The 12,473-nt window shown below is 35.9% G+C and overlaps 1 protein-coding gene across 3 annotated transcripts in view; it reads left to right on the plus strand.

The window, feature by feature from the left end:
- The window catches only part of LOC106462546 (laminin subunit beta-1-like), a 127,033-nt gene that overhangs the window by 84,137 nt on the left and 30,423 nt on the right, over positions 1-12,473 (plus strand). For all 3 annotated transcript variants that reach the window (XM_013922482.2, XM_013922483.2, XM_022389847.1), the window contains 6 exons: positions 324-467; positions 2,075-2,306; positions 3,164-3,327; positions 4,999-5,223; positions 6,450-6,649; positions 11,521-11,617. In XM_013922482.2, coding sequence (XP_013777936.1) covers positions 324-467; positions 2,075-2,306; positions 3,164-3,327; positions 4,999-5,223; positions 6,450-6,649; positions 11,521-11,617 — 1,062 coding nt within the window. The remainder of the gene's footprint in view (positions 1-323; positions 468-2,074; positions 2,307-3,163; positions 3,328-4,998; positions 5,224-6,449; positions 6,650-11,520; positions 11,618-12,473) is intronic.

Here is a 12,473-nt window from a genome sequence, read left to right on the forward strand (position 1 = left end):
CCTAGTAGTGGTAAAAATCTCCTCATAGCTTATGGTTTACACTATCATCACCTAGTGGTGGTAAAAATCTCCTCATAGCTTATGGTTTACACTATCAACACCTAGTAGTGGTAAAAATCCCCTCATAGCTTATGGTTTACATTACCATCACCTAGTAGTGGTAAAAATCCCCTCATAATGTATGGTTTACATTACCATCACCTAGGGGCCAAAACCTACTCATAAGTTAGGGTTTATGCTACAATCATGTGACCCAACTGGATCATATATTGGTTTGTAACCTCTGTCAATGAAGATTTCAGCAAAGTTCTTGTACATTACAGAATGTTCTTGTGACCCAAGTGGATCACTTAGTAACACATGTGAACAAGTAGGAGGTCAATGTAAGTGCAAGAAACATGTTGTAGGTCAAAGATGTGACCGCTGTGCCCCAGGAACCTTTGGATTTGGACCCGCTGGATGCAGGGGTAAGTTTCTTTTGCTGCATTGCTGTTTCTGATTTTGTTTTTTATAAAATGTGGTCATACTCCTTTATCTAAATGCTTAGTTGTATACCTAATGTTTTAAAGTGATTCTGCATTTTGTTCCAGATATTGTCTCAAATGCTTGGTTGTGTATATAAAGTTTCTAAGGAATTCTACATTTTTTCCATGTTCCCTTTCCTGAATGCTTCTTTGTATATCTAAAGTACCTAAGGGATTCTATACTCTGATAAAAGCTGGCACTTGAAGACATTGATATGGCTTTAATCTCTTCCAAGGAGAAAACGTTGACTACTTCACACCAGAAAATAGTAACGATAAAACAAGGTGGTGTTCCTGATATAAAACTTACTGATCCTAGATGGTACTTTGAATTTAATTGAGTGTTACACAAAATGGTAGTGGATGTCATTACTAGTACTCATAAATAGTACATTTTACTAAAGCATTCTGATGGTTTAGTAAATCAGAACCCTGTTTTAAGGGTTTGAATTTGTTAGATTGGAAAGTTATTCAAATGTATTCTGAATGCCATCTAATTAATAAACTGTAGAAAATATTCTGAGATTTATTGAATCTAAAAATTAAGTCCAGTTATAGTGGAATGGATTGAAATTCTTGCATACAAAAAATTGGTCTGAAGAAGGTTCTTTCAAGTCAGAACTTTGGACTAAAGGAGTTTAAGTTCCGGTAATCCAAATATTTTGACTGAAGAAGTATAGGTTTTATTGCTTAAAATTTAATATCTGTACTGACTATTAATTAAAAGTGAAAATCTCCATTCAACATCCAGTCTGCATATCAAGGAGACATTTTATGTGGATTGATTCCTGAATAAATCTCTTTAGCACTCTCCCGTTCTTAATTATGAATAGATATTTGAACTCCTTACACTATCTGGAACCTGAATTTCCCACCAGCATGGTTGAATTCATGTTAGTGTCCAGGTTATGAGAGTGTAAAAACCCATACCCCACTCCAAAATCCCACACAAAACACAGTAGCGGCAACGCATGTTGTGCAACACAACGCCTGGATTCTAAGCTCTATCAAGCCATTTTCTCCATGGTGTTTATGAATTCTGTTGATAGGTGTGACCGAGGAAGGACCAGACAAAGCTTACTTGCCACTGTAAATTGTCTAAGTGCAGTACCTGCCTGAAGTAAACACTTCTATTTTGTGAAAGAGGAGCATATTCTGGTCAAATTCTAAACTCTGCATCTTCATGGCTAAACACTATTAAGAGGAGAATTCTTTTGACAGTAATATGTTTTCTTTTTTTTTTTTGGTTAATAGATTGAGCCCTTTATTGAAGTACATTTTCTTTTAGTTCTCATTTGAATAGCTAAAATTGTGGCCCGCTCAATCCCCAAAATTCAGTCTCATTGACTTGTGGACTGCATGTTAAAAACTGTAGGTTTGAAGTAGCATATTCTTTATTAATTTGAATTAAAGATATTTACTGAAAATGTGAAAAGATGTCAAAGAAACACTACAATATGTTAAAGAATTCATTGTTCACATTTTTGGTGTGAATTTTTTTTGAAAAGTTTGTGTGAAATTGTTGAATCAAATTTATTCAACTTTTTCAGCTTGTGATTGCCACAATATTGGTTCCTTGGATAATCTCTGTGACACTGAAACTGGCCAGTGCAAGTGCCAGCCAAATACTTATGGACAAAAATGTGATGAATGTCAGCCTGGCTATTGGAACTACCCAAACTGCCAACGGTGTGACTGTAATGGCCATGCTGACACCTGTGATCCAAGAACAGGCTTTTGTATTGATTGTCGAGATTTTACAGCAGGTCCAAAGTGTGACAAGTAAGACTGTTTCTGTTATGGTCGCATTAATCTGAGTAGAAAATACTCTACAAAAATCAGTGGTTTACTTAGTTGAATTACATTTTTTATAATGCAGGAAGGTTTGTAAACAAAGATAGTATGAAGTTTTTTACAGTGTGTTTGGTTTCCTAATTTATCACTTTAAAAAGTATGCTAAAGGTCTAATAATTTATAGTCTCTGTTGTAATCAAACTAAAGAGCATTTTTTTAAGGGATAGACTGCTTTTGATAATTGTTAATTACTAGCCTAGTCTATAATCTTAGTTGTATTTTTAATTTGTTTATTATTGAAAGTTACTTAGTTACAGGTAGAAAGAATCTTAGTTGTATTCATAATCAGTCTTTTACATAGTTATGATGCTTGTAAGTATTCTTATTGTATAAATTTCATACAAATGAATTTTTAGAAATTCACCAACTTGAAGATGAGTAAGTACAACTTATTGGATACTTAAATAGAAATTTAAGAACTTTTAAACTAGCTAGTATAACTTATTGTAACACTGAATTTCATTAGAAATTCACCAATATAAAGATGAGTAAGTACAACTTATTAGAACACTGAATTTCATTAAAAATTCACCAACTTGAAGATGAGTAAGTACAACTTATTAGAACTCCGAATTTCATTAGAAATTTACCAACTCGAAGATGAGTAAGCACACCATATAAGAACATTGAATTTTGTTAGAAATTTACCAACTTGAAGATGAGTAAGTACAACATATTAGAACATTTTCTTTCCAGTGAAGTGAAATTATAAAAAATAATTTGTATTGATGAACTGTTCCACTTAGCTTCCCAAATTTGTATGTATATCATTATTTCTGCTGTAGGTGTGAAACTGGTTTCTATGGTGATCCAAGAATTGGAATAGAAATGTCTTGCAAACCATGCCCTTGTTTTGGAAAACCAGGCAGTAGAGTAAGCCATGCCCAGGGGTGCCACCTTGATCCTAGAACCCAGAATGTTGTTTGTGATTGCAGTCTTGGATATGCAGGTATTTGTTATACAAAATGAGAATTAGCAAAATGTTGGACAATGCATCAAACTTGAAACAAAGAATATAATTTTGTCCATTGTAAGTCTGAGAAAGAAATCTCTAAGACTGTTCCCATGCAATTCTCTAATTATTCTTACCAGAATTATTAAATAAGGTCCAACATTTAATTCAAAATACAAATTATTAATTTTCATGTTTCATACAATTAACATTATAATCAGTGCTCAAGGGGAAAAACGTTGTTACTTTGGAATGGAAATACATTTCTAATATTTTTAGAAAAGAAACTATTTATTACATCTTTTCTGTAACCCTAAGCTAAATCAAAAATTATAAGTACATTATTTTATCCATACACCTTCAAAGATACATGAAAATCAACACCATCTTTTCATCCACATACCTCAAACTACATCAAAAACCATCACCATCTTTTCATCCACACACCTCAAACTACATCAAAAACCACCACCATCTTTTCTTCCTCATACCTCAAACTACATCAAAAACCATCACCATCTTTTCATCCACATACCTCAAACTACATCAAAAACCATCACCATCTTTTCATCCACACACCTCAAACTACATCAAAAACCACCACCATCTTTTCTTCCACATACCTCAAACTACATCAAAAACCATCACCATCTTTTCATCCACATACCTCAAACTACATCAAAAACCATCACCATCTTTTCATCCACATACCTCAAACTACATCAAAAGTCATCACTATCTATTTATCTTCAGACCCTGCAAACTCCATCAAAAAACCATCACCATCATTTCATCCTCATGCCTGTTAAGCAACATCAGAAATTATCACCATCTTCATTACATTTCTTCACACTTCACTGTTGAACACAAGATAGATGCTTATAATTTGTACACATTTATATTGAATATAGTTAATATAGAATATCTGTGAAATATCTGCAAGACGTTTATTGTAATGTGTAATTTTTTTAAGGACAAATGTTTGATCTTCTTAGTGTCTAATAGTTGTATTGAATTTGTTTAGTTGTATATAGGATTTAGTATTTTGCTTCTTCATTGTTTTTAGTTTTTGGATTTAGTATTAGTAATGTCCTGCTACTTGACTCTTCACTTAAACAGTAACACGTGTAGTAATGAATTATCTGTTATGCAGTTGGAGGTGTTTAATTGGTCACCAGATGTTTTTAGGGTTAATTTATACACAGATTTAAAGATGCTACATTATTCAGTGAACATTAAATTGGCCCAGTACTTGAAGCCAACAGCTAATGTTTGTGTATTTTGTAGGTAAGGTACACTCTGTTATTTCTTTTGTTACTTTCTTCACAGTATTGGTTAGATATTCATTATATCTAATCCTTTCCAATTCTATTTTTTACTGTATGTTTATTACAGAGAAGGTTTTGCATTGTTAGTTTAATATACTGATTTAGAACTAACCATTTCCTAAGCTGCTCAAACTTTGTGAGATATTATTGGGATTATAGCTAAACATATGATTAATAAGAAAAGTATTTACATGATGAAACAATGCATTCTAATCTTTATAAGTAATAACAGAAGAAAAATATATTTTAATTAGCTGTAGTCGTTACCAGGTTTAATTTTAGCTTTAATCTGAGTATTTAACTTGCTTTGTTTGGAAGTTAATATTTATTATACATACAGGGAAAAGATGTGATCGATGTGCCAATAATTATTTTGGAAATCCAAATGCTCCTGGTGGTGAATGCCGTAAGTGTGAATGTAACAACAACATTGATGAGACCTTGTCTGGAAACTGTGATGCCATGACAGGAAAATGCCAACACTGTCAGTTTAACACAGAAGGATTTCACTGTGAGCACTGTAAGCCTGGGTTTTATGGCATAGCTACAAGACAACAGTGTATTGGTAAGTACCATTTCAGTTTTGTCTGTTCTCTTAAAAAGTGAAAGAAATGAGATTGAAAAAAATGACAGTTAAAGGCAAAATAACAGCCTAGATATTTTAGTGAAATTGAATGAAAAGCTCAGAAAGTTTTCTTTGTTAAAATGTTTCAGTGTTGTGTATAGAGTGAGGTTAGTAAAGTTTGGAAATGATCCTGCTAAGTTATTGCATTAATCCATTATTTCCTTACTTTTCAATTACTTCCAGACAAAAACTGGCAAGACTGTTAAAAGAATAAAAAGCAGTTATAGCTTCACTGCATAAGAATTGGATCTTATTAGAACACACACATTAAATATCCTCAATATGTATGAAAGCTGCCTTTATAAAAGTTAGTATACACAATACTCTATAGCATAACATAAACTGTAAATTCAGATATAATTCCTCATCTGATACATTAAGTATATTGTTCCTTTATTTCACAAAAAATGATGAACTGTAAATTCAGATATAATCCTTCATTTGATATTAAGTCTAAGTATTGTTACGTATCTGCTTGTTAGTTTGTTTCCGGTAGAAATTCTTTCTGAGGATCTTCAGCAATACAAGTTCTTTCTTGATTAAACCAGTTTATTCTTCCTCACTACAAACTTTTAGTACACAGTAGTTCCACAATCAGTACATTTCTCGTCACTTTAAACTTAACAACTTTTATAATACATGCTATAAATCACAGCGATTCTCAATCTCGATTACTTCGCTCTTGGCCAGTGCAAAACACACACTTTACGGCTCACTAGCTCAAAACTCAAAGTAATTACTGCTCCCTCTTCATATAAATCGTCCCTGCTGGCTTTCTCTGCCAGGCTTATATACTAATGAAGAGGGCATCTCCAACACACTTGATCATTTGCGAAACTCATTATGCCAGCAGCGTCACATGCCAGCTGCATCACGTAACTTCCACTGTTGTAACAGTATGTTGCTAATTTTTTACCCTACACTTCCATGGAATGCTGTGTTTGTTATTTCAATTTTTTATTTCGCATTATGCCCCAGTTTGTTGTTTGATTTTTTTTACTCAACTCCTATATAAAATATTTACATAAAAGTCTCCTTTGAAGACCCTAATTCCATTTTATTCTTCTCTTCTTTTGTTGTTTTTTGACTAAATAGGTATGCTGATGTTTCTTCTTAAATCCTATGGAAGAATAAAAATGCTATGTTTTATTGTTATTATTCTCTAGAATGTATTTGTAACAGACTGGGTACAAATCTTGCTGCTGGAACTTGTGATAAAATTACAGGCCAGTGCCATTGTCTTCCAAACGTAGTCGGTCAGTCATGTGATGAGTGTGCACCCAATCACTGGAATTTGGCAAGTGGTCATGGATGTAAAGAATGCAACTGTGATCCTCTGGGGTCCTATGATTCACAATGCAATGAGGTATATAAAGTAGTGGAATGTATATTTAAGTTTTCCTACTGCAGTTATATGTTATTACTATGTTGTGGTCAACACCATTTAAATTAAGGGTTTATCACTGTGTTGTGGTAATACCATTTAAGTTAAGGTTTATAAATTTTTTTGGTAACACCATTTTAATTAAAGGTTTGTTACTATGTAGTCGTAACACTGTTTTAATTAAAAGTTTGTTACTATGTAGTCGTAACACTGTTTTAATTAAAGGTTTATTACTATGTAGTGATAGTACTGTTTTAATTAAGGTTTTATTAATATGTAGTGTTAACATTGTTTTAATTAAGATTTTATTAGTATGTAGTGGTAGCACCATTTATTTCAAGTTTTCACTTATTATCACCATGTTGCTCGAGAGAAAAAGTTTCAACAGAGGCAAATATATTTGAAAGATGCCATAGGCTGCACCTGTCTAGGAAGTTTTTGGATAGTGCTTCAAGTTGCTAGCACAGATGTTCATCAAGTCCCAATTTCAAAACATACTTACCTCCTCACACACACTACAGCTATTACTGAACTACTAGGATTTCTTTTCCTTTGCCCATCTAAGCTTGGTTTGATTTTTTCTTGCTTGCTCCAGTTTTTTCTACCACACTCAATTGGAGGTTATGAGGTTCTTTGCATGGTGTCAGGGTTTAACTTCTAAGGTTGTCATGTACCTGTCTCAATCTCTGCATCATCCCACAATGGGTATTTATCAACAAAAATGACACACATATCAACAGTGGTGTATTGCAAGGAGGTTGAACCCACTTTGTCCAGACATGCTAACCATAGCTCGGTTTTTGACCTGGCTTTTTGACAAGGGTTTTGCATCTTCAACAATTACCCTATGTAAGGCGACCTTATTCCTTTGGTTACTCAAAGAGACAGAAATTCTTTGAGTCCCTAGTGCTCTCTGGCTTCCTCAAGTCTCTTTGGGTCCTTTCTTCCAAACAGCTATTTCAGTTTCCTAACTGGGATATAAAGGTGGTGTTACATGTTCTTTCTCGACATCCATTTGAGTCCCTAGCCTCATGTATCATCTTTCCCTTAAGGTTTATTTTTGTTGCTGCTGGCCTGTGGACATTCTACCTACATTCTTCTGTACATGGACAGGTCCTTCTTGCCTAAGACATTGGCAGTCAGGGAAGGGGATAAATCATTTTCACTGATTCATTTGACTGCTATATCTCACCTCTATGAGTGATGGGATTCCAATCATTTGTAATTTCCAGTGAGGGCCTTGAAGTGTTATGTTGCCCACACTAAAACGTTTAGGGGTGCTAGACAATTACTTTTTATTCATTGTGACCTTTCAGTTTCCCAGGATTTATCCCCTGTTACTTTGACGGGGTTGATACGAAATTTGATCCATATTGCTTATTTTGGGGTCTCTTTGGAGGGGAGGAGACTTCTGTGGGTCATGTCTGATCAGATTTATCACATTTCTAGTTGAACTGCCCACTGGAGGACACTGTGTGGGCTGGTATGTGGACTCTCCAATACTTTTGTCTCACATTATTTACATGATCTGGCAATATCTTCCTCTGAGGGTTTCCACTATCCCCGTACCTATATTAGCCACATCTACTAGATTATAGAAAGAAGTGAGTATTTTCATTACTATTCTTGTCTCTTCTTTCCTTTTCAAGGTCTCTTACCTCTTTTTCACAGGATCCCATTCTGTGGGGAGTGTTGCTCAGTCAGGTGGGATTTTATCAAACCAAATCTACACTACCAACCACTAACACAATATATGTTATCTAGGTTTCAACAGGCTCTATAGAAATGAGGTGTTCCATCAGACCAATTAGAGGCAGACCAGGTGGTATTACTTTACTATGTTGGACCACCACTCATGGACTATCATGAGTAAAGCATAAGGGGATCCTGCCCATCCCTACCAATCAATGGATTGCATAAATTGGTTAGTTTGTTTGCAAAAATGTAGGGAACTTGGTTCACCTATTGCACTGTTTCCAGAGCATTGCTCCTCAGGACTCCTCAGCACGCATTACCTCCCCCACCCCGTATTCTACTAGTGGAGCTATAGAGTCCTTACCATTCATAGTTACTGTGGTGGTGGACAGAGGTTATTCGTCCAGAGTATTTGAGTGACTTTCCTCCACTCTTAGAAAAGAAGGCGAAGTTGTTGTTTTTCAGATATCAGTAGGAGTGGCACCAGCTTACATGGGAGCCTAGTCGTAATACCAGTCAGATTTGATGCTCAGCTATTTGATTGAGTTGAGTGTGTCCCTTATTTTTAATCAATAATGGTTCAGTACATTGTTCATGGAAGAGGATCCGTTGTCTCCTCGTAATTCCGAATGCAGAGTGATCCCATCTTGGGTCGTTGGTTGGGCTATGTTTGTACCACATTATCCCCATAATTCTGGGGGCAATTGCCCATACAGTTGGGGAGGAAGGATGAGTGTTTTTAGTTCCTGTCCACATGAGTTCTGTTTCCTCATGTTAAGTATGGCATATAGAATTCCATCATTCTGAGTTTGGGCTATTGCCTTTCAGACATCATCAGGTTGAGGAGAGGGTTTGTCCACTTCAGTGTTGCTTACCTTCTCTTGGTGATTCCATTGGCTCGAAACACATCACTCTATAGCTACAGGTTGGATTCCACTCACAAATCTATCTATTGTGGTCCAAATGCCCTAGCCACCGACGTGGGATTTAGAGGCTATGGCCCTACAATTCCAACTCAGAGTAGTGTGACCTCGGCTACCTGGTTGGGGGCTGGCCAATGGTGATGATGGATCACGTCAAATTCCACCTGCAGTGCATGATTTAGGTTCTGGGTGAAGAACATGCCTGATTTGGATGTAGTGTGGTTCCCTCACTAGTGTACTAATCTTCTGTTGGTATGTAGTATGACCACGACCTATGTAAACGCATTCTGTATGGATAATGCCCTCACTGGCCCTCCACCTTATCAATGTGGGATTCCAGCTGTAGTGTGTTGGATGCAAGTATGTTTTGGAAGTTAACATTTTCTTAAATCAAATATGTATTTCCAATAACACTTACCTCCTTCTCATATTTCCTCACCCTTCCTCCATTCTGAGAGCTGGTGTTAGACACTACAAATTGGATCAGTGTTGAAAAAGTGACAAGGAGGTGCTTATATACAGTATCAGGATAGAGGGCACATTGACAAAGGTAGAGAGTGTCATGAGACATTTTTCCATGGATTATATTAGGCCGTTGTTATTTTTTACTACACACAAACATATATATCTATATATATATATATATATATATGTGTGTGTGTGTGTGTGTGTGTGTATTAGGCCATCAAGAAATTAATGTCACTTTTTAGACGAAAAACCAGAAAAACTTGTATATCAAAACAAAACATTCATTAAATCAAATAGTCTCCATTCTTATCGATGATGCTTACCTAATAATCAGGTTGTTAATGCCCTAATTAAAGAAATCACTTGACTTTGAAGCAAAAACATGTCGATGTCCTTTTTAACACCTTCCACATGTGCATACGTTTTCGCATTAAGATGATGTTGCAGCAAACAAAAACGATGGTAATCTGATGGTGCCATATCTGGAGAATATATGGTGGGTGAGGGAGAACTTCCCAACCCAACTACATAATCTTGTGTTGCGTCAAACGTGCCACATGTGAACGTGCATTGTTGTGGAGAATTGACGAGTGAAGGGCATTTCTGATGAAGGGCTTGATTTAAACGTTCCAGTTGCTGACTATAGATCTCTGCATTGACAGTTCGCTGTGGATTGAAGAGTTCAAAATGAATTACTCCTTTGATGTCCCACCAAATGCAATGCATCATTTTCTGCGGATGAGGTCCAGGTTTTGGGGACAGAAGTGGTATTTATCTAGGACTGAGCCATTGTTTTTGGCTTTTAATATTCGCATAGAGAATCCATTTTTCATCACCGGTGACAATTTTGTCCAAAAATGGTTCATGTGCATCATGCACCAAAAAAAAAGATGAAGCAACGTTCACACATTGGAAACGATGATCATTGGAGAGTTTGTGAGGCCCACAAACAAATTCTGTATGGAGTTTTCCCATATTCCTTAGATGTTTGCATATCGTTTCATGAGAGACATGGAATTTCAGGGCCACTTCACGAGTGTATTGCATTGGGTTAGACTCAACAAGCATCTTCAGAGCATCAATATCACTGCCAACATGTCAGCCCCTGCCATCACAGTTTTTAAGACTAAAGTAACCTGAACGAAATTACTAAACCGTTGTTGACACTTACAAGTGTTCAAAACATTTCCATAAACTTCCATGATATTCTTTGTGGCTACAGAGGCATTGTTTTCCTTCTTGTATTCAAACAGCATTACATGTGAATGTGTCTCATCATGTGCCATCACTGTAAGGTATTAGAGTATACTAAACTTTACACATTATATAGGCTACACTAACGTGACTTTTAGGTGGTTCGTTTAACTATTATACATGATGTACGTTTTTTAGAGGGTGGTTAATGAAAGTGTTCCAAAAAGCGATATTAATTTCTTGATGACCTAATATATATTTGCATGGTACAATGCAGCTATAACATGTGTAAACACATGATGTTAGGTGGGAGCATCAAGGCTTGTGGCAAGTGAAAATTGCACATATAGAGGGCAGTACAAATTGAGGAAAGTTATTATGTGAGTAGAGATATCTGTTGGAAATCCATTTTAACTGTAGAAAAATGTTAACTTTAGCTTGCATAATGTTTATGTTGTTATTTTATACATATATAATAGGTGATAAGTAAGTTTTTAGCATATATGATAACTGTTCATATCCAATCACCCTGGAATGTCAGTTTGAACTGTTGTTAATCATCTGATTACTTAGTTTGATGGCCAGTGTCACTGTAGAGCTGGTCGTGGAGGAAGGAGATGTAACGAGTGTGAATCCAACCACTGGGGAGACCCATCCATCCAGTGTTATCGTAAGTAAACAAAACCAGGTTACTTTTAAACTTATGCAGTGAATCAATTAACAGTGGGTTGTGTTTGAAGCAAACAAGTTGTTTAGTGTGTCCAATCACTTAAATCATTAGAAAATACATTTAGGTAATTAGACAGCACATTTAGATTGTTTGAAAATACACTTAGAATATTAGATAGTACACTTAGATCATTATAAAGTGACAATATATACACAGCATGGTCACAAGTAAATAGACACCACCTTTTCAGGAAAAATGAAATTTTTCAGTCATATTCACATGAATTGATATATTAATAAGTTAATTAATATCTAGTAGATCATCCTTTTGCTTCATGGAGTTCGTTGATCCTTTGGGGCATCGTGAGAATCATCTCGTCAATTTTAGATTGTGGGATTTTCGCCCACTCTTGCTTCAAAACTTGGAGTAGATCGCTCTTCGAAGTTGGTTTTTTTGGTTGTTTCTTGACTTGCCGGTCGAGTATGGCCCAGAGGCTTTCGATGGTGTTCATGTCAGGATATTGGTTCGGCCAGGGCAACTTCCGGATACCATTTTCTTCTTTGGGTGTTTCTAGTATTGTGACACGGTGCTCCATCTTCTTGGAACAACGTTGTGTTCTTGTCCACGAAACCCGAGGAATAAAGTGGCAAGAGTCCTTCCTCCAATATTTCGACATATTTCACAAAATTTATGTTGCCAATGCACTCCACTAAGCTCGATCTCCCACCAACCCAAACAGCTCCCCAAACCATCACGTTGAAACCACCATGCTTCACAGTTGGCTGCAATCTGTTGAGCCAAAATTCTTGGTGAGGCATTCTGCAGACCCATATCCTTCCACTGTCTGAAAATTGAG

This window comes from Limulus polyphemus, unplaced genomic scaffold, assembly GCF_000517525.1.
Source record: "Limulus polyphemus unplaced genomic scaffold, Limulus_polyphemus-2.1.2 Scaffold1195, whole genome shotgun sequence".
Taxonomy (NCBI): Eukaryota; Metazoa; Arthropoda; class Merostomata; order Xiphosura; family Limulidae; genus Limulus; species Limulus polyphemus.